This window comes from Mastigoproctus giganteus, chromosome 3 (genome assembly GCF_048544385.1).
Source record: "Mastigoproctus giganteus isolate SK-2022 chromosome 3, ASM4854438v1, whole genome shotgun sequence".
NCBI lineage: Eukaryota > Metazoa > Arthropoda > Arachnida > Uropygi > Thelyphonidae > Mastigoproctus > Mastigoproctus giganteus.
The window spans coordinates 50,041,676-50,066,087 of record NC_143577.1 but is presented as its reverse complement, the minus strand read 5'-3'; the positions used below and the strand labels follow the sequence as shown (position 1 = coordinate 50,066,087).

At 36.9% G+C, this 24,412-nt stretch overlaps 1 protein-coding gene across 1 annotated transcript in view; it reads left to right on the top strand.

Annotated features, from left to right (window-relative positions):
- Positions 1-24,412, top strand: part of LOC150087945 (mitochondrial adenyl nucleotide antiporter SCaMC-like) — an 84,196-nt gene that overhangs the window by 36,376 nt on the left and 23,408 nt on the right. Inside the window, exon 5 of the mRNA XM_090370523.1 lies at positions 9,324-9,482. Within this exon, the coding sequence (XP_090226649.1) occupies positions 9,324-9,482 (159 nt within the window). The remainder of the gene's footprint in view (positions 1-9,323; positions 9,483-24,412) is intronic.

The following is a 24,412-nucleotide window of genomic DNA, read 5'->3' as shown; positions in this document are numbered from 1 at the left end:
CCGGTCTTCGAAGCATTGGGGCTTCTGAGCTTTCCCAGTGATTAAGAGAGGATGCTTCTCTGTTTAGACATGTTTACTGCCAGGAGAATAGTAATCTGTTGTTTTGCCTTTTTTCTGCCACTGCATTTCTCACCTTTAAATGTGCTTTTTTTTTTTTCATTAGCAACTTTTTAAAAAAAAGAAAAAGAAAAGTTGGTTTTGTCAGCATTGAACATGTCGTTTTGGTTGTATGTCAACAGAACATTTTCTAAACTATTCTTCTTCCCTTCCTTCATAGCTTTAGTATTGATGGCTGCACTTTCACTGCACACTTCTTTGAAAGACAGCCCATGATGAGTCTTTCTGGAACCATCTGTTATGACTTCATCTTTAATATTCATCCAATTTGCAAACGATTCAGCCCTAGTTTTAAAAGATTTCCATCTATAGGAATGTGTGCATGCATCATCACTAGCCATACCAAGAGTGCCTTTTCAAGATTGTGATACTTTGCCTTTAATGCTCTTATCCTATCTGGTGCAGCAGATTTCAGAGCTTTCATTCTTTTTTGATCTTTCAGAATGGTGAGCAGTGTATGCTTTGGAATACTGAATTGTTTAGCAATATTGATCTTAGAATGCATGCCATTATCTATAGCTTGTAAAGCATTAATTTTGTCTGTGATTGGCAGAGTTACTCCCTTCATAGGAGCTATACTGATAAACCAGTAGTCTCTGTGTAATGAAATATCTTCTAGTTGAAGTTAATTTGATTATGCCAAGTGATTTATCATGGTCGGCCTGCAAGCTCTTCATTAGATTCAGTATTCTTTCATTTTGAAATTGAATATTGTAATAAAAATAAAAAAAATATGATAGAAGTTAATTTTTGGGTCATTATAGAGAATTTATTCATATTTTTAAGGTCATTGTAACAAATGTAAAATAGCATTTGAGTTTGTGGGAGATACCACATGGTCATTAATGTGGTGGACCTTAAAAAAAGGGTTATTATGAAGAGCGTAGACTATTACCACTGTATTTTTAATCTTTTTATACATTAAAATAATTTTCCTCCTAGTGATATTTATTCAGCCACTGGGAGAAGAGAGATGCAGGTTACGAGGTAATACATAACAAATACTAAAATAAGTAACAGAAGCTTGTTTTGCTGTGATAAAACAAGCTTCTGTTTAAGTGTGGTCATGCACTATGTTTATCTAACATGACCACGCAGTACCATGCTTGATTCCCATATGTAATGTATTTATATATTCGTAGCAGAGGAAGAGAAATACAGTGTCAAGCTTCTGCAAGTATTTTATTTTTCTTTATCAAAAGAGGCGAGCACAGTGATCAGGGGGTAAAGCCCCCTAGTATTTTATTCAAAAACTTTATCAGTTTCCATATTTGGTAAGTTTTGGTTTTGTGCCAGTAAAATGATCAAATTTTTATTGGCAACAATGGATATTTCAAGAATATATATTTTTTTTAATAGCTGTTGATTCTTCTTCCTCCCATTGGCCATGAGTGCCAAGCAATAAGTGTCCAAGTGGCTTGAGATCTAGATAGATAAGAATTATCTAGAACACAGGCCATACATATATACATCTAAAACATAGAATATATATATCCATCCATATTAGGTGAATAATTATTTGTAAATTTTAAAAATCATAGATAACTTAAGGTTATTAATAAAATCAGAACAGATTAATGCCATCTATGTGAAAGATTGTGCATTACATCGGTCTGTATTAATTTGATATGGTATAAATATATTAAAGGTTGATATGGTAGTGTAAAAATATCGGATTAGCAATGAGGTAACAAGTTGAGTGAGTTAAAGTGCAGTCTGAGAATGACCTCTGCGTCAAAACAGCCCAAGTAACGTGCAAAGGCAAATGCCTGCACTGTGGAAAAACCTAAAGTACATTATATGTACAATATAAGGTGACAGTAAAGCAAAATAAGATAAAAGTAGTAATGGTAGTAACATCAAATGTAATGAACTAAAAAACATTAATTGAAATTTAATAGAGCAGAATTATAAAATGTGTTAATTATGGGTTAGTAGATATATCAAAAAGGACTTCATTGAGGGCTAACCCTCTCAATATATCGGCCCATAATTAACGCAGCTATCTGTTTCTGTTGTCAACTGCCCGCATAACTTGGTTAGAATAAATGTAGGATAGTATAATAATAATAATATAGTACCAAAGTAGGTAAGGTAATTTAGAAGTACTTATATTATAATATAAGTACTTCCAAAAGCTGATAAGCAGATTTAGATTAGTAGTTTACGGGCGAGATGACTATTAGCCAGACAGATGCTTAGTAGCGTAAAGAATACAATAGAGCAAGAGTTCCATCCACTGTTGTTAGATATTTATATTATCTATGTTGAATAGGCAGCATGGGCTAAAGGAAGGAGAATGTAAATAGGATAAAGAATAGCAATAGTATCTCAATCCCCCTTGAATTGCTCTAATTGTTCATGAGGTATGAAAATGTAGGGTTATATAGTATATAGCTAAAAGTATAGAAAAAGGAAGAATACAAATGTACATGGGAAGAAACTGGGAGCGTAACTTCCCATCCCTTAAAGAAAGGGATCCTGGTTTATGGTTATAAGTATCACATCGTATAAGATGTAGGAGATATACTGTAACAGAAAATAGGAAGCTGAAGATATCATAAGGAATTAGCATAATATAGATATAAAGGACCAAATGGTTGATGTTATATATATATGTATATAACAAATTCCTGGTAAAAAATATGTAAGTAAGTATGCGTACCACTGGTGAACGTGAAGATAGAAAGACCGAGAAGTGGAGAATGTGTATTATTTATCCGATGCTGGTAGATGTAGGTGCCCTCTGGGTTCAGGAGTTAGTGAAATAAAATCAGAAACAAAGCCAAAAAACTGTAGCGCCCTCTGGAATCTAGGTGGAAGAACTAGCAAATTATATATATAATTTACTTGTAATAGGCGGTGGTGTAAATGAAGAGCGGTAGATGGTTCTCTGGAGAATAGAGCCTATAGCAAATAGGAATATAAAGTGATATAAAGAAATTTATTCCTACCCATGGAGCAAATATAGGTACTACTTTTTCAATGAGTGTAAGCTGTATGTGGCTTGCTCCATGGGTAGTGCCTACTATGTACATATGTAAAAGCCCCGTGAAGGTGAACAAGTCAATGATATCGAACACTCGGTTTAAGTCTATCTTGTTGCTAGAACTTTGTCTGCAATAATATATGGGTTGAAGTTATGTTTTTTGTTGATAGCTATCAATATAGCTTTATGTAGGTTACGTGTTACAAAGTACTATGGGAAATAGTAGCTCATATATATATATATATATATATATATGAGCTTTGTCTAGGGGGTGGGAAATATCCTTAGGGTACTTTGCTATGACATGGTGCACTGATCATTGTGCCTTCACCATACCATAATCCAATCATGGCAAGGAAATGAGCATCGCAGTGACTAAATCCAATTCAGCATAATGAATGCTCGTAGAGTAACTAATACAAATCTGAATATCCTAGTCCATACCATATATATATATATATATATATATATATATCCATTATTTTAAATTAAACAAAACATAAGCCAGCAGTATGGCAAAAACTGTAGAGCGAAAATTAACATAAAAATAACCCAAATAAACAATCAAACGAAAAGAAAAAATAGATATAAATAGTAGCCCAGAAACCCTAATATAATTTCGATCTTTAAATCCAATTAACAAATACTATACAAATTTTAGAATAATGCCAATTAGTTATTAATTTAGCGGTACCCCCCCGAGAGGTACCAGTTCCGAAAGACGTGAAATATCACCCAAAAAGGGTTAAAGGAACTACCAAACGATAACCAAATCAAAATAAACTAAAATAAAATAGACTGACCATCATGCCCCATATCGACAGAGGACCACGAGGCCAATAATGGTCATGGAATCGCTGCATTTCAATCGACATACAAAACATGGTTCTTCGATATTTCCGCCTTTGCGATGTTTTGTATGTCGATTGAAATGCAGCGATTCCATGACCATTATTGGCCTCGTGGTCCTCTGTCGATATGGGGCATGATGGTCAGTCTATTTTATTTTAGTTTATTTTGATTTGGTTATCGTTTGGTAGTTCCTTAAACCTTTTTGGGTGATATTTCACGTCTTTCGGAACTGGTACCTCTCGGGGGGGGTACCGCTAAATTAATAACTAATTGGCATTATTCTAAAATTTGTATAGTATTTGTTAATTGGATTTAAAGATCGAAATTATATTAGGGTTTCTGGGCTACTATTTATATCTATTTTTTCTTTTCGTTTGATTGTTTATTTGGGTTATTTTTATGTTAATTTTCGCTCTACAGTTTTTGCCATACTGCTGGCTTATGTTTTGTTTAATTTAAAATAATGGATGTATTTCAGCTTCATATGGAGGAATTGCATGTCGCTGCCTCTAATGAATGCTTAATCATTTATTTATTTATTTATTATAATTTAATTTTATTTAATATAATTCAATGATAGTATGTATATATATATATATATATATATATATATATATATATATATATATATAAATAAGCAGACATCTGTTTCTTAGGAGAAAGATGACAGATTTACTATACCTGTGCAATCATACTGTGGAGACTTCCATTCTATTTGGCTTTGTCTTTTGAATTCTCCTCAGCAGAACAACTAAACTATAACTAAACCTCATGGAATCTGAAGGAACTTATGCAAATCCAGAATATTACTCTGGATAATATCTAGCCAGAATGGGAAAGATGGGTGTGCCTATGTGTTCTTGAAAGGACCTTATAGGCCAGGTTCCACTTATTAATAGAGGACTCACCTAACTGTTCTCTCTTGCTCTACTTATATTGAAACACATCCTCCTTGACTGACCCCACTAACAAGCTGCTTGATTTGCATCCTTTAAATACCTTCCAGCTCAGCACTGCTCTTTGGAACTCATTGAACCTCCTAAGGGACACAGTACATCTAGTATTCAACCTTTACACAGGTATTCAACCTTTAAGATCCATCATGAATAAAGCTAAAAGATTCTGTACACATATTTGGTAACAGGCACAATTTGGCCTTATTTACCCTTGTTCCAGAAATCAGCCAACCCTTCCCATTTTATACATAAATCATCTTTATTGTCTAGTAATAGTATTTGCCATACAGAGCAAGGAAGCCATAGGCTTTTGCTGCACTAGGCAAAAAAGCCCAACCAAGTAGATAAGAAAACAAATTATATGCTTCCCTCTTCACACAGGTATCCAGTTGACCTTTGAATTTATTCAAATTGTCAGCGTCAATTACCTGTGAGGGCAACTTGTTCCAGCTATCAACAACTCACTGGCTAAAAGAAAACTTCCTACAATCTGATGTAAACCTCAAGCCCTGCAATTTGAATTTATGACCCTAGAATTCTTTAGAACTGTAAGAATTCCACCTTCATTCATTTTACTAATCCTTCTCAGCCCAATAAGGTCACCTCTGAGGTGCCTGGTTGCCAAGCTCTGTAGCCCACATAATCAGTCTTTCCTCATACAGTTGTCCTTCTGCTGGTCTTGCCATTTGAGTTGCCCATCTTTGGTCCCTTTCAATAAGTTCAGTGTCTTTTTTTTTTTTCAGATGAAGTCTCCATATTTGAACACAGTATTCCACATGTGATCTTACAGTGGGATTATGACCTCCCATCTCTACAGCAGGGGTCTGGGAACTTTTTTTTTTTTTGGGAATTACCCCGAAGTCCTTTTTTGTGTTAAACGATTTTACCCCCAGACTTTTTTTTTTTTTTTTTTTTTTAATATGACGCTGCTTACAGCCAAGTACCATCTATTACATATTTTATAATACTTCTCCTGAATTTAAGTTTATGTATATAAATATCACTGGCAAATAAAGTTGTCTGGCCTAATTAATAGCAATGTTAATATAATTAATACCTGTTAGTTTGTCAGAGTGTTGTTATATACGCACTAGACACCTGGTAAAAAAAAGTTAATTTTACTTTTTTTTAACAAACGTATGCACAGGGCCTTACAGCTACGCCATTGCACTGTGCACATTAAATAATGATAATAAAATTATAACTATATACAAAGCCACACATTTTGTAACATAAATACAAAATTAATAAAAAGGATTAAAAAATTAAATCATTTAATTTAAAAACATCCTCGCTTCAGGATTTGGAAAGTGGTGCTATTTCAATAAAACAACATCGATGTCAGAGAAATTTTGATGCAGTCTTTGGGGGTCCAACCAATTTATGTATTTTGTTTTAAATTCATAAGGGTAGAAAATTTTTGCAAAAGGCAGCAATATTTTTATTGCTTCATGTGGAATTTTAAAAATCTTTGCAGTTTCTGACATCCAAAAAGATGAGAGATCCATCTTGTTCTGAAATTCCATGTGCCTCACTGTTGGAGCAAAGTTCAAGAAGTGACTCTGCTAATCCTTTGGGCTCCTCAGGTATATTTGTGAATTCACGGTTGAATGGGTTTACATCCCAATTGACAGCATGAGAATCAAGCTCTGGAAAGTACTCTGAAAACCACTTTTTGAGTTTGGTCAAATGCCTTGCAACTGACTCCTTGATGTCACAAAGACTGAGATCTTCACAATCCTCCAAAAACTCTGCTAGCTTTGGAAAAGCAGCTATCTTATTTTGTTCCACTTTCTGGTTCCGGTACAAAAGCTTTGATCCAAATGCTGCAATCTTGCGAAAATGATATTGATATTTTATTCCTTGCAATTCCTTGTTCAAGGAATTCACATGACCAAAGATGTCAGCTAAATATGCCAGATGTGCAAGCCAGGTGGAGGTTCTCAACTTATCTGCAAGGGCATGCTTTTGTTTCACGAAACAGATTTCTAGCTCAACTCTGAGAGCCCACACTCAATTCAGAACATTTCCAATTGAAAGCCACCTCACATCTGTATGGAAAAAGTGTTGAATATTCAGCCTCCCCATCTTCACAAATTATGAAGTAACTGTGTGCTTAGTGCATACAGTTATTTCCTATGACAATTTTAATTACATCATTCATGACAACTTCCAGTTCAGGTTCCAGCTGCTTCACAACCAATGCTTGATGATGGATCATACAGTGAGTAACTTCAATTTTTGGATTTTGTTTTTTGGCCAAAGCCGAAAAGCCACTAGCTTGACTCAACATGCCTGGAGACATGTTGAGTCTCCAGCAATCACACCAATACAATTTTCCCACTTTAAATCAGTGCCTGGTGTTTTGAAGTATGCATCAACCTTATTGAAAATATCAATTCCGCAAACCTTTGACTCAAGAGGAGAACAGAAAAACATTCCTTCAATTACATCAGTTCCCCTGTATCGAAAATACACCATGAGCTGCGAATTACTACCGACATCAGTAGTCTCATCAAGTTGAATAGCAAAATGTTTGCTCTTTGACTGGAGAAATCTCTCATTCCCTCACATTTTTTGCTAAGATAAATTTTTTTTTCTTGCATACAAAGGCACTGAACGCAGTCACATGGCTTCTTTCTGGCCACAAATGATTTCTGCCATTTTCACAGCTGCAAGTTTGACCAATTCTTCACCAGTGGTATATGGCTTCTTGTTTCGGGCAATCAACCAAGCCACTTCAAAACTAGCTCTTGATGCTGAATGTTGATCAAATGTACCTATTAAGTTGTTTTCCAATCTTTGCCTTTTGATAGTTCTTTCCAAATTCTCAAAGTATTCTTGCAGTTTGGAAGAAAGATGAGAGTGCAAATTATCCAAGTGTCTCTTCAATAAATAAATTATTTTTTATTTTATTAATTACTTTTATTTTTTCTGAACTTTCGTTACCCCCAAAATTTTTACTTTTACCCAATTTGGAGTAATTTACCCCTGTTCCCCAACCCCTGCTCTACAGGATAACATTCAATGAATTATCGATCGACAGGACACCATAGACTTTCCGGCTGCCTGTTTACACTGTTCAGAAAACATATCTGTCCGTATTGTAACTCCCTTTTCTCACATCTGTATGGAAAAAGAGTGTTGAATATTCAGCCTCCCCATCCTCACAAATTATGAAATAACCGTGTGCTTAGTGCATACAGTTATTTCCTATGACAATTTTAATTACATCATTCATGACAACTTCCAGTTCAGGTTCCAGCTGCTTCACAACCAATGCTTGATGATGGATCATACAGTGAGTAAAGAGATCCCTTTTCTCCTCTGTTTTTAATTCAGCCCCACCAAATGTATAATTTATTTGAGTTGCTATTCGTCAAGTGTAAAACCTTGCATTTAGCAGCATTAAAACATAGCTGGCACTTCTCCGACCATCTTTGAAGTCTGTTCAAGTGTTCCTGAAGGGGTACTGCTTGGCACTGATCATTAGCGACTCTCCCAGTCTTTACGTCATCTGCAAATTTTGACATCATGCCTTCTATCCTTTCGATCTCATTTATGAAAATTAGAAACAGTGGTCTAAGAACTGATCCTTGGGGATCACAACCTTTTGCCTTCTGTTCTGCAGCCACCCAGCAATCTATCTTAGAATCTTACTAATAATCCCAACCTGTTCAAGCTTATACTGTAACCTCTCATGAGGGACTGAGTTAAGTGCTTTGCCAAAAACCAAATAAACTGTTGAAATTATTCCCTAAATCCAGCTCATGAGTAACTGTGTCGAAATAGCCAACTAAGTTGGTTAAGCATGATTTACCCTTAACAAAGTCATGTGTGTCCTTCATAATGCCATATGTATCTAATTGTCCCTGGATTGTACTCTTAATCACTCTCTAAGATTTTTCCTTGCTCTTTGGGTTTAAGTCAGACTAACTGGCCTGTAGTTACCAACCTCCTTTTAGAACTGCTTTTATATATTTGTTATACATTGGCACTTCTCCAATCCATGGGAATCTCCTCTGAGTCCAAAGATACCCTCATAATTAAGCTTGGTGGTTCAATATACTCCCTTGCACTCTGCCTCAAAACTACAGGGTATAGGCCACCAACTCTGGGAACCTTACTTGCCTTTATGCTCAAAAGTTTTTCTAATAAACGATCTGTATTTTGTTTTTCAAGCAAACATTTTTAGAACTGAGTTGTTGGGGGATCTGCTAAAAATGTTGGAACACATTTCTAAAGCATGCAGAAGAGCATTACTTATGAATAATTTATATGGTTTGTTTCTCTATATATAGAATTGGAATTGCATAGTTTTTTTTTGTTTTTTTTTTTTTTTTACTTGGTTGCAGTGCTAAGAGAAGTTAATAATATGGGACCTTTATTCTGACTTGCTTCACTCCTAGTTTGTTGACATAGGGGAAAGTTCTCTTATACCTGATGACTTCACAGAAACGGAACTACATACAGGTTTATGGTGGCGCCATCTGTTAGCTGGTGGAGTAGCTGGAGCAGTTTCTAGAACATGTACAGCGCCATTAGACAGAGTTAAAGTATTCCTCCAGGTATGTACTTCATAAACTTGTAATTTGTTTTTACTTTTTATGCTTATAAATATAGTTTCACATAAAGCCTTTTAAAAACAGAAGTACAAGATTATAAAGTAACTAACTGCATTTTTGCCAAAGGATAATAGCTAATTTTTTATTATTGTTATTATTATAATTTTTATTTTTTATTTTTTTATTACTGATGTGGTTGCTGTTGGAGTGGAGGTTTAATGGCACAAGGGCTACTATGGCCAAACTGCACCTACTGACCTATAACAGCTTACAGAAAATGTTGGCAGCACAATCGGTTATTTTATAGACTGGTGATAGTTATTATTATTTTTTTTTTAATTAATATTTTATCATTAAATAATGATTTGTTAATCTAGAACTTTTGCAGTTATGTGCAAACAAGAAAAGAATTGTTTCAGTGATTCTTTTTTGTTTTTATATAACTACATAATACTCAACACAGTTAAGAACACTACATTACTGTTGTGTAAGATTATCCATTTACAAATTGGTATCAGTTCACTCAGTATGCAGGTTGGAGTGATATTAAACCAATCCCACAAAATGCTCTTTGGGTTGAAATGGTGACTATGTAAGTCAGCAAGGAAGCAGCTGATTGCATGCCACACCCATCCACTTTGCAAAGAATACTGGTCAACTATTTACTCTTGCCATGTTTCTATGCTTTGCTCATTGACTGACAAATACGGAGGATGCGGAAAGGTCAGGGAATGACCACCGCATATCCCGGAGCAATATGGCCTTAGTTGCTAATGCTCCTAAAAACCAAATAAACAAACAAACAGCTCATTGACTGATGTACTGTATTTCTTCGATTCTAAGACTCACTCTTTCCCCCCTATAAATGTCTCTAAAAATGGGGTGCATCTTAGAATCGGAGTCTTACAATCGCAGTTTTTTTTTTTTTTTTTTTCCCCACGCTTTGCACAGCACCCCACTTTTTTTACGTGGAAACCCTGCCTCCAAGTTTGACCGTTATTGCATTCTCCAATTCCATTGGAGAATAAAGTGGCTTGGGTGATTTCACGTGCTTTAGAAATGTGAAACCATCGTTATAGTGGAGCTCACTCAGCGAAAACTAGGAAGTTTTGTTTGTATCTTCAAAACTACTTAAGAAGTGGAGTTACTGTATTTCGTTAATTTTGATCCCTTATTGCACATCAGAATATAAAAAAGATTGCACTACAAAGCCGCAGTGAAACGAAAAGTTTTTGTGTATTCAAAAGAACATGGAAATAAAGCTGTGGGTTGACATTTTGACATTAGTGAAGTAAATTTTCGTTGTTGGAGAAATGATCGCAATTCCATATTTTTGTGCAAAACAGCAACCAAGTGCTTTACAGGGCCTAAGAATGGAAGATTTCCACAAGTCGATGAAGCTGTAATTCATTTTGAAACGGAGACACACGCAAAAGGATTACCCATCACTCGACAAGCCATGCAATTGAAAGCTGGAGAAATTGCCAAGTCCCTCGGAATAGAGAATTTTTAAAGGCAGTCACGTCTGGTGTGACATACCCATGTGTCATAGTGGATTATCGTTAAGGCGGCAAACACTTATCTTTCAAAAAATTCCTGCAGACTTTCAACAGAAGCTGATTAACTTTCAGCGACAGGTGATGAAATTAAGGAAAAAAGAAACTGAGTTTAGTCAAAGTTGAAAATGCTGATGAAACCCCAGTCTTCTTCGATATGCCTCGAAATTACACAGTCAACACTAAAGGTGCTAAAGAAATCAAGATTATAAGCACGGGCTATGAAAAACAGCATATCACTGTGATGCTATGCATAACCGCTGATGGTCGAAAGTTGCCACCATATTTAATTTTAAATAGAAAAACCATACCAAAGAATGAAATTTTCCCCAAAGATGTTATTGTGCATGCACAAAAAAATGGATGGATATCCGCAGAGCTTATGGAAGACTGGCTAAATGTTGTGTGGAATAGATGTCCTGGAAGTCTTCGTAACCCACGTACATGCTAGTACTAGATACGTTTCATGGACATTTCTGAACGTGTCAAAAATAAAATCGTGCAAAAACGTGGTGACTTGGTTGTGATTCCTGATGGCATGACTAGCCGACTGCAGCCACTCGACGTTTCAGTCAACAAACCATTTAAGGATTACTTGAGAAAGGAATATGAATTCCTGGCTGTTGACAGACAACCTTCCGGAAAAATTAAGAAAACGCTGGCATCAAAATTGGCAGAATAGTAAAGCACTCATTTAAAAAATGTTGCATCACCAACGCTCTCGATGGCTCAAAGATGATATATTGTGGAATAATGAAGATAACGATGGCTCAGGCAGGACCCTGAATGTGAAGTAGACGCGATATCGATGGCTCAAAGATTCAGAAGGAAGTGATGAATAACATACCTACTGATAAATACCAGTACTACTGTTGATAGTAAATTGAATTCTATTATAATAAAAATATTTGTTAATTTATTTTTTTTTTTTCTTAGAATCAAAGCTTTTTTTTTTTTTTTTTTTTCCTGAAATTAAGGTGTCTTAGAATCGAAGAAATACGGTAATTAAGTCATCGGAACAGTTCAAAAAATGATGGCACTATTTCTCTGTCTAAGCATTACCTAATTATTATTTTAAGAGGTAAAAATGGCTGAAATATAATCATCACCTCAACTTAGCAGTCTCTAAGTGGCTAATATTCCATATTAAAATCAAACAACTAACCAACTTTGATACACCATTTGCATTGCATCAAAGCTTCATACATAAAATTGCCCATCCTTGGTACAGTAGACTGTCAAAATAACAGCAACCCCAAATAATGGAACATTCAAGCTAATGGCACATTGAGATCGGATATTTACATACAGCACAGATGTCCTGCAGTGCTGAAAAAAGAATATGGCAAGTCACTTGATTACTGTATTTGTTCGCCATTTTGAAAGTGAATTCTGTACTGATATCATGGATTATATCACTGTTTTTTTAATTTTTTTTTAAATTAAAACCCCTCATTATGGCTTCTAAAGTTAATAAACCTCATACGGAGAAGAAAAGAGGAACAACATTAAAGCTTAGTGGCAAACTTGATGTAATCCAAACTATTACATTAGGGTCACCCGAAAACTTAATATGTATTTTCTGTAAATTGCATTTGTTCTCTGGTCAATTTGCCTGTTTTGCTGGATGAACCCCCCCCCCTGTTTCTGGGGAAAAACCCTCTGCTATCTATGCCTGAGACAGACTAACTCAGCCGCAGAGTGGTGAAAATGCCCATAAGTTCTTCACATACAGGATTTGAACCCAGGCCTTTTTCATCCAGTGTGGGGAGGATGATTACAATACCACACGTTAACTTTCAAGATAACGGAAAAATCGAAATAACAGCACCTTGAATCCCCAGAGGTGCCATTATTCTGAAAAGTCTACTCTACTTAGTCTTGGCAAGCAGGCATATTATATTCATCTTAGAGCTGGTTCCTGTAAAGATGAACCTACCTCACTTGTACCTTTTTTTTTTTTTGTTATACAAAAAATTCTTTCCATGGTTTAGGTTAGAAGCAGCCTCAAAATATTACATCATAGCTAATTTTTTACCTACTCTAAGTAGTGAACTTTCACATTGCATTCTATACGATATGTTCACTTAATTATACCTGTAATTTAAATGTTTACTATTTTTTTAACTTGAAATGCACTGTGCATTCTAGTATGTATATACTAGCATAAAGTTTGGAATGCCAAAAATGGCACACTGAAAATGACCGAATTTAGATAGACATAGGCAAGTAGCTAAGAATTTAGGACAGACTTTAACTTTGACAGGGAAGGAAATTATAAAAAATACTTGTTTGCTTTTATCTCTCCATGAAGATAATCAAAAGAGCAAACAGTATTAGTAATGAGATCCGTAAGGTTGTAAAGGGGATCAGTGGAATGAACAAGGGAGAGGGGTAGATTAGTTTTTTTCACTGGTAAAGGAAATAAGAATAAGGAGCTACGGGGGTAACAGGACCAGATATCATGATGTTTACCTTCAGGTAGCATGTTGCAGTAAATTGCATGCAGCGGTGGTTGAGCCAGAGAATTTGGTAAACAGAATTAGTTTTTGGATGATTACTTTTTAGCGATGAATAAAGTATGATTGAATGGGAAATTAACCCCCCCCCACCTTGGCAAATGAAGAAATAGTCTTCTTCCTTGCAGTATTTGGATGAATTACGCATTGTATACTAATACTAGTATAGCCATAAGAATTTTTAAACAATGTTGAACCATCACATGATAAATTGTGGCTGTATGAAAATCAGTATGTTCTATCTGGCTAGCCTATATTCTAAATTCAATGAAAAAAATATGGAAAAGATTACAAGAAAGTAATTGACCATTCATGCTGCTATATTAGAATTCCAAGAAAAATTTGTCCTGTGCAAATCTTTAGTTTGCCAAAAAAAAATTTTCAGCTCATCACAAAATCTTATGTCTAGAGAAAGAAGCAGAAAGAGGTATTTCCGATAGACTTGTTTATCTATACAACCCACATTGAAAACTTCTGGGAAGATGCACTAATTTTTATGATCTTGAAAATATGTTAGTTCCTGGTCAGATTACTTCTCCTTTCAATGTTAAGATAGTGTAAACAAATATGGAGAAGAATTTGTCAAAAAATCAGTCTGGATTCTTAAGGCAAAATCATTGTTTAAATGTAAATGATTTTGTAATTACTGGACCAGTGTAAACACTGCTACTAAATATCCAATGCTTGTGTAGTTGTTGATCCATTATTGTTGATATCTCCAAGTTCAGTACACAGTTGAAGCTGGATTCAGTCATGTGACTGCACTTTTGAGCAAACAGAATCAAGCTGAGCATTCAATAAGTGTATGGTGACCTGAGACTCAAACTTAAACTTGCAGCCTAATATTTCTGAATCATCAGGCTCATCCTTATCATTAAGGAAGTAAATAAATTTCTTGAGACTAATATTAAAAGGTGTGTTGCACTGATTAATTTTTATCCCTTTACAAATTATTGATGTAATACCAATATTATATGTATCAAAAATTTATTATGGAATTGCTGATAGTCCAGTAATTTTCTCAATAAGTCAGCTAGCTCAGAAGTTTGGGAAACCTTATTTATGTGGAGACTTTGTCGATTTGATTGGTTAAACATTAGCATTAGTAGAGGCATATGATGCAAAAAAAACCCCACTTCCATTTCACCCCTCCGTTCGTTCGAAACACCTTTCCAGCCGAGGCTTAAATTTGTTTAGGCTATCAACTTCCACAAAAAGGGATTGAAGTCTGTTCCACCGACCAATTACCCACTGGCTGAAGGCAAATTTCCGCACATCTATCCTACATGTCTTTCCTCAATCTGAATTTATGCCCTCTCGGGTGATTATTCTGAGCAAGAAGAAGAATCCCATCGGCATTGAGCATGCTCAAACCATTCAAGGCTTTATACACCTCTGTCAGATCACCTCGCCGGTGCCTAGTCTCCAGACACTGTATTTTGCAAAACTTAAGCCTTTCTTCGTAAGAGCAACCCTTTGTTCCATTCACTAATCTTGTTGCCCTCCTCGGTACTCGTTCCAGCAGCTCTACATCCTTCTTGAAATGAGGCCTCCAGACCTGTATACAGTACTCAAGGTGTGGCCTGACCATTGCCTTATACAAGGGAATAATCACCTCCTTATCCCTGCCAGAAAAATTCCTTTATATCATTGACAAGACACCATGAGAGCTACTCTTGCTGCCCGTCTGCACTGTTCAGAGAACTTCATATCTGCCTGCACAATTATCCCCAGGTCCTTTTCATTCTCTACCACTATCAGTGTAGTACCACAGAGTTGATACGTTGTTGTGGGGTTGCTGTTTCCCATATGTAGTACTTTACATTTGTTAATGTTAAATTTCATTTGCCACCTCTCAGCCCATCTGCTCAACCTTTCCAGATCCTGTTGCAGCAGCATAGCATCAGTAGTGTCCTGGCAACCTTTGTATCATCTGCAAACTTGTACATTAAGCTTGATATACCATCATCAGTATCATTTATAAATACAGAAAACAATAATGAATCCAACACTGAACCCTGAGAGACTACACTAATAACATTAGTCCATGATGAGCAGTGTCCATTAATTACCACTCTGTCTTCTCCCCCTCAACCATCTAGCACACGCTTCTTGATTAGACCGGGGTTTGAGCCCGTCACCACCAAATACAGAGGATGCGGAAAGGTCAGGGAATAACCACCACATATCCCGGAGCAATATGGCCTTAGTTGCTAATGCTCCTAAAAACCAAATAACAAATAACAATGACCTCAACCATCCCCTTATCCATAGCAGCAATTTGCCTCCAATGCCACACTGCTCCAATTTGTGCAGCAGTCTTCCATGTGCAACAGTATCAAAAGCCTTTCTAAGATCCAAATAAATAATATCAAAGTTATTCCCTGCATCCAGTTCTTTTTGTGACTGCATCATAGTATCCAATCAAATTGGTCAGGCAAGACTTTCCCTTAACAAAGCCATGCTGTGTCCGAGCTATAACTGAAGTCTTGTCTAGATGATCCTGCAGTGCTTCTTTAACCAGTGCCTCCATTAATTTTCCGCGAACAGAAGTTAAACTCACAGGTCTATAATTACTTGTGTCAGCCTTTGATCCTCCTTTGTGAATTGGGGTCACATTTGCACATCTCCAGTCTATGGGTACCTCCCCTGAGTCCGAAGAAGCTCTCATAATTATGGCTAAGGGTTTGCTTACTTCCTTTGCTGCCTCCTTTAATATAACTGGATAGAGCCCATCCACCCCAGGTGCCTTTTTATGTTTATCCTCAACAATTTTTCTTCCACTTTACTCTCAGTTATTACAAGATTATCTAGCTTACTGCCAGAGTTGAATACACTTCTGGCATTGGCCCCGGGTGCCAAGCAATTGACTGAGTGATCTCTCTTTGTGCTTTCACTGCGACTTTTTGATAGGTGGATTCTGCGTTCTTTTACGTTCCTCTCGTTGAGAAATCCTTTTATTTAGTAGCTCTTTTATCAAAAGCTGGTAGAGAGCAAGGAAGGAAAGTAACCTTTCTTTATTTTTCATATCTAATGGACTAACTCCTAATTTCGCTTGGTCACTCCAGGCACTGCTCCTGCCTCTCTGTGGCGGGGCCGGTAATCTTGGCAGAAAAGTTCATCTGCTAGGGGCTAAAAGGAGCCAAGATGGAACAAAATATGTTTCCTTCCTTAGAACCGACAAGCAGTCGGCTAGACACAGAACGCGAACATGACTCTTCGCAAGCAAAAAGGTTAAAAACCATTTCCTCTGCGACAGTTTCCTGCATTTTTAATAATGCATTCATTATCAGAATAGCTCTTAGTAAGCTATCCCCCTTTCTAATACAAAAACACTTGGAAAGTATTGCAGGGTCTCCCAAGACGGTTAAGAGTTGCAATCAGGGGACTTACTAATAGAAAATGTCAACTGCAGGCATTCTGAAAAACTCTTGAAAACGACAAACTTTGCTAAAATGCAACCCTAAATACATCTAAGGGTGTTATATCTAGTTGGGACCTTTTAATTGTGACAGAAGAGCTAAATGAACAAAATGTAATTGCTGTCAAAAGAATTATGACTAAAAGGGACAATATACTCACACCCACCAGAAATATCATTCTCACCTTTAGCAGTCCAAATCTACCCTCATCAGTAAAAGCAGGATATCTAAATTGTCACATTCGTCCTTACATTTCTAATCCGTTGAGATGCTATAAATGCCAAAAATATGGCCATTCTCAGACGGCATGCAGAGGAAACCCAGCTTGTCCCAACTGTGGATCGTCTGATCACAATCAAAATGACTGTTCGGCAAAAGAAATGACTTGTCCTAATTGCAAGGGTAACCATCCTTCTTACTCTAAAACATGTGAGAAGTGGAAAATGGAGAAAAAAATTGTGAAATATAAAGTCGAAAACAAAGTTAGTTATCAGGAAGCAAGAAAATTAATTGCACCCAGTATACCTAACTGTACATATGCCGGTATTGCAAAAAAATATCAAACAATAGCCACGCAAACTGATGTTACTGTTCCATCCAACATATCAATCTCTGACTGGGCTCGAGCTGTCCTTTCTCAGCAGCAGCAGTCCAGTATTCTGACGCACTCAGACCAAGCAAGTAATACGCCTCTTTACAATTCCAGCAATATCTCTTCATTCGCCAGGGATTGTTACTATTCCAAATAATGCTAGTTCAACTTCAAAACAGATTATTCAGGACACATTGATGGATCAAGAGTACTCATCCAAACAGGAAGATCCGATTCTTGAAATATTTGCAGAAGGAGAAGAAGATATGGACACAGGTCGCCCCACCTTTCCAAAAAGAAATAAACCAAAGCCAGAACGCCACAAGACAGCCGCGTCAGGTACAGCTTCTTCTAAACTCAAATAATGCCTTGTATTTTACAGTGGAATTGTAGAGGCTTTTGGGGCAACATCAACGACATTCAGTACTGAATTATTAGACGCTACTGTCCAGTGGGTTTCTGTCTGCAGGAAACCTATTTAACTGCTCAAATTTCTGTTTCTATAAAAAAACTACACAATCTATCGAAGAGATCGGAATACATCAGATTCTGCTCGTGGTGGTCTAGCTATTTTGATTAACTCAAATATCCCTTCTAGCCAAATCATTCTTCAAACCCAAATTGAAGCCGTTGCTGTGCGTCTGATTACTCAGATTGTATTTACGCTAGTCTCAATCTATCTCCCACCAAACAATACCTACTCTTATAAAGATATCGAAGAACTTTTAATACAGCTACCCTCCCCAATCTGCTTGCTAGGTGATTTCAATGGCCACCACCCTTTATGGGGATCTTCTAAATTAGATAGACAGGGCCGACTGATTGAAACTCTACTAGATAAACAGAACCTTACCATTCTTAATAGTGGTACACACACCCACATACAATTACCTACTGGACAGACTTCTGCAATCGACCTCTCAATTTGTTCTCCGATACTGTTTCCAGTCATTCAGTGGTCCGCTATGGATTATCCAATGGGAAGTGACCATTTTCCAATTGTCTGTAACCTGCTCACTACACAATCACCATTAGACCAACCCTGCAGAAAATGGAAATTTTCTAAAGCCAAATGGACCAAATTTCAATCAGCTGTCATTCTGGACAAAAACTATTCAGCTACAACCTATAGATAAAGTAACTGATTATATCACATCCCGTCTTTTAGTTGCAGCAAAATACTCAATTCCATTATCAAACCCCCCAACCCGACAGCACTTCAACTATTGGTGGAACGAAGAGTGCACGAAAGCAAAGAAGGAAAGAAATAAAGCATTCAATTTATTCCGTCGATTTCCAACGACAGCTAATTTAATTAGCTACAAGAAGCTTAGGGCAAAAGCGCGGTTCATTCACAGGCAAGCCAAGAAAGATTCTTGGACTCGGTTTGCATGTACTATCAACAGAAATACCGACTCCAGATTAATATGGAAGAAAATTAGACAGCTTTCTAGGAAGTTTCCAAACATCCCTTCCCCAATTCTTTCATACAATGAGCAAGAACTCTCTGGTCAACTAGATATAGCGAATGCCTTGGGTAAAACCTTTGCCGAAGTCTCTGCTGCATCAAATTACATTCCGAAATTCTAAAAAATTAAGACCTCCACTGAACAGAGCCCATCAACTTTAGAACCTCACTATCACTTCCATATAATCAGCCTCTTGAATATTGTGAACTTTTACAAGCCATCGGAACAACACAAAACAGTGCAACTGGGCCAGATGGCATATATTATGTCATGCTGCAGCATCTCGATGAGCAAAACTTACAAATGCTGCTAGTCTTCTTTAACCGGATCTTCCTGGAAAATATTTATCCAACCTCTTGGCACCATGCTACAGTTTTGCCCTTTTTGAAACCTGGAAAAGATCCTTCCAATCCTAATAGTTACAGGCCAATCTCTCTGTCAAGTTGCCTTGGTAAAATTCTTGAAAAAATGATCCACAGTTGACTCAGCTGGATCATTGAAACTGAACAATTACTGAGTAATTGTCAACATGGCTTTCACAAAAATAGGTCCTCTCTAGATCTGATGATCAAGGCCGAATCTGAAATTCACAATGCCTTTGTGAAAAACGAACACCTTGTCATGGTCTCCATTGATATAGAAAAGGCATTTGATACTACCTGGCGGTATGGCATTCTCAGTGACCTACATAATCTTGGTCTACGAGGCAACCTGCCTATATTTATTTGGAACTTCCTCCAGAGCCGTTCTTTCCAGGTTAAATACCAAAACTCCCTTTCTTCTACATTCTTGCAGGAAGGAGTCCCACAGGGGTCAGTTTTGAGTGCAACCCTATTTGCTCTTAGAATTGATTCCATTTCAAAAGAAATTCCAAATACTGTAGAAGCCTATCTTTATGCTGACGATCTCTCCATTTCTTGCCATTCTCAGAGCATGAGATCTATTGAACGGCAATTGCAAATGTCCCTCAATAAAATTCAAAAATGGGCTGATTTCAATGGATATCGGCTTTCCCATCAGAAAACAGTTGCGATCCACTTTTGCAATCAACGTAAATTACATATAGACCCTGAACTTCGGATATCAAATTCCACCATCCCAATTGCCAACAATATTAGATTCTTGGGATTGATACTGGACAGCAAGTTAAACTTCTTTGAGCACATTAAAGTAATACGTACTACCTGTCTGAAAAAGCTGAACATGCTAAGAGCTATCTGCCCAGTCTTGGGGAGCAGATCATACAACTTTGCTGCTCATATATAGAGCACTGGTTAGATCTCGGTTGGATTACAGTGCCCCAGTTTATGATTCTGCCCGAAAAGAGTGTATTGCACTGGCTCTATCCTGTACAACACAATGCACTGAGGATTGCCCTTGGTGCTTATAGGACATCACCAACCTATAGTCTATATATTGAAGCCCATGAGCCCCCTCTGTACCTCCGCAGAAAAATGTTACTACTTAAATATGCAGTCGAATACGAAACTGTTCTCTGCACCCCATCCAACCATATCTCTTTAATCCACCATTTCACAATCTCTATAGAAATAAACCAAATAAAATACGACCAGCAGGCCTACGGCTCCTTGAAATAGCACAAAATTGGAATTGTTCCTCTCCAGAATAGGCAGCACAGAAAGAATTATTCTCACCCACCATGGATTCCATTTCCTGAACCAACCTGCGATAATTATTTTCTCCAATGGGAAAAGAATTGTTTGCCGACTCTGAATGTGCAACAACTCCATGCTAGCCATATTCAAAACTATTATGACTTCTTACCGATATATATACTGATGGTTCCAAATCACATTCAAATGTTGGAGCAGCAGCAGTGTTTCCCTCTGCTATCATATCAGCCTCTCTTCCACCTGAGTACAGCAGCTTTTCAGCAGAATTATATGCAATACAATTAGCTCTAGAAAATTTGACTCTTCACCCATCTGCAAAATATTTAATTTACAACGACTCTCTCAGCTCAATTAGAGCAATGCAGAATCTCTCTCATAAGGATCACCCTGTATTAAATTAAATCAAATCAAGTATTTGCTGTTGAAAATTGAAGATCGTCAGCAACGAGTGAACTTTTGCTGAATTCCAGCACATTCAGCCATCAAAGGGAATGAGTTGGCTGATATTTCTGCTAAAAATCCGTCAACACTAGACTTAACCTCTGTCTTTATTCCAATTTCTAATATTTTAATATTATAATTCAAATAGCATACCATGCAAGATGGACAGAACTATGGCATAAACAAACAAATAACAAACTTTTCCAGTTGAAACGGGGCCCAAAATTTTGGGACTCATGCATTCAGACAGTTCAGCGAGAAGAAGTGGTTCTCGCACGGATTAGAATAGGACATACTCATCTAACTTACCTCCATCTACTCACAGGTGATGATCCTCCTCATTGTTCACAGTGCTCTGAGCATTTAACAGTCAAACATATTTTGATTGACTGTCCACATTATCAGCAACATCGAACTTCAATATTTAATTCGCTGGCTAATCTCCGAGAACGGATAACATTAAATGATATCATTGGTGAAAATGAACTTTTCTGTTATTTGTTAATGTTTTGTTAGTGTTTCTGTTTATGTTAATGAACTTTTCTGTTATTTGAAACAAATAGGAATGTATGAACTACTATAATTAGTTTCTGGCCTGAAATGAGATTGAACTGTCTTCACATTATTTATTTATTTTTATCTTTTCAACATTCCTATGAATAGGCGCAATATAGCCAAAGCAGCTTGTGCGTCATTAAACACCCATACCACACACACTTCTGGCATTCCCCTTGCTGAATAACTCATGTGAATGTCGATGCAAAATATTCATTTAGTTTGTTAGCTACCTGAGCAGGATCATCAACAGTTGAACCATCGATATCAAGTGGACCAATCTGATTCATCCCCTTCCTTCTAGAGTTTACATAGGTAAAGAACTCTTTTTCTGTTTTTCTTGGCAGCCTTTGCCTGCCTAATCTCCTTTGTAACTTGGTTACAGACCAGCTTATATCTATCATAGGCTTCCATGTCACCCATTAATTTATATGTATCCCATGCATTTTTCTTCTCTGCCATATGTCTCATTAGTTCATCTGACATCCATTTAGGCCTAAACCTCGAACAATATTTCTTAGTTGGTATGTAAAGCCTAGTAGCTTCCAAGATAAGTTCTTTGAATGCTTCCCATTTTGAATTTGCTGTTGGCAACATCATCAGTTGGTCCCACTGTATAGAATTTAAATACTGTCTCAGACCATAGTAGTCGCCTTTACGAAAGCAATAACCCTTCCCTTTACCCCGGATGGTAGTTACCTCTTTGAGTAAATCCCACTTCAACACACTGTGATCACTGCCACCTAGTTCCTCTATCTGCAGATTCTTAATGCACGAAGAATCGCTACTGATAATCAAATCAAGAGTATTCCTCCGTCTAGTTGCCTCCCGAACATGCTGATATAGAAAACAATCATCCAATAAATCCACAAAAGCTTTCCTAGTGTGTGAGTGACCAACCCACAAATTCCAGTCAATATCTGGGAAATTAAAATCCCCCATTATAAGACTCTGATTTACTGGCCCACTATATTTCCCTGTACAGTTTCTTAATAACCTCATCAGAGTCATTAGGCCTATAGCACACTCCTACTCTCTATTTTTATCTCCCAGTGCTTGTCACACCAAACTGACTCGACACTGCACTGTCCAGGGATGTCGACTGGCTTCACTTCCTTGGATTTTGTTTCTTACCTAATAGCATAACCCCTCCTCCCTTTTTATCCTGTCTATCCTTTCTGTACACATTGTACTCCCCAAATTCCAGTTCTGCATTCCTTATATCTGTGTGACACCACGTCTCTGATATCCCAACAATATCTGCCTTTGATGTTTTGAGCAATACCTCAAATTCATCAAATTTATTTACCAAACTCCTAGCATTGGTGTACATGCAAGTATACATGCACCTTTTCCTATTCTTAGCTACCCTAACACAGCCCACGTGTTTACTTGTACTGCAATGACTCCCCGCAGTCTCTGAAATATCCTGCCTCTTGTTTTCCAAGCTGCTGCTCATTCCAATAGAAGCAGTGCAAGAATCACTTTCACCTCTGCCAGTGGTACTGTTAATCTATAAAAGGCCCGGGCAAACTGTGGGCCGCATGCGGCCTGCCACACATTTTTGTGTGGTCCGCGAGCTTTAATTGTATTTTCGAACAATGTTTACTTATTTTATGCCTTTTGCGACGCCTTTTTGAAAAATAAATTTGTATATGTAATGCATTATAGAATTTGTCGACTTGTAAATTGTTTTATCATCTCTGTATTGTTCAAATTGAGATAGAATTTGAAATTGTGTGCGAGCCAACGGGTGCTTTTATAACGGTATAATTTGCAATTATAAACTAACCGCGTGAAACTATGGTAACAGATAACCGGTGACAATGGCTTTGCTGTGGTGGTGGTGGAGTAATTGGATAGGACTGCTGACCGGCCACAGTTCTAATCTGTTTTCTCTGATGGTCATTCCGCAGTTAGTTTTTTTGCGTTATCTTCGGTTATTATCTTGGTTCGAATAGCGATTAATATTTACGCCCTTTTAAAAATGAATAAAAAACAAAATTTAACAAGAGCATCGTGTCTTCAATGAAGAGTGGAGCACAAAATATTTTTTTGCTAACATAAATAACAAGACTATTTGTCTCATCTGCCAGGAGAGTGTCTCAGTGTTGAAAGAGTACAATATTAAAAGACATTTCACTACTAAACATTCCGAATATGGTGCCAATTTAACTCCAGAAGCGAGAAAGAATACTGCTGATGGATTGATTCAAAATTTATATAGAAAACAAAATGTGTTTACGTGCCTAACTAAGGAACAGGAAGCTACTGTAGAGGCAAGTTTTGTTATTTCTCACATAATTGCAAAAAGCAACAAGCCTTTTTCTGATGGAGACTATATTAAAGAATGTATGACTGAAGCTTGTGGAATTATATCTCCTGACATTAAACACAAATTTGAGAATATAAGTTTATCTCGGCGAACTGTGGTAAGAATAATTGAATGTATCGATACAAATTTTAATGAGCAATTATCAGTATTAGAATCCATAACATGGTACTCGATAGCTCTCGACGAGTAACGACCAAAAGAATACTGCACAGTTATTAATTTTCATACGTGGATGTACCTCTAATTTTGAAATTTTTGAAGAGCTTTCAATGGAATCTCTTAAAGACTAAACAACGGGCTGATATATTTGAAAAAGTTAAAGTGCTTATCAAGATATAATTTACAATGGAACAAAATCATAAGCGTAACAACTGACGGAGCACCAAATTTGACAGGTAAAAATGTTGGAG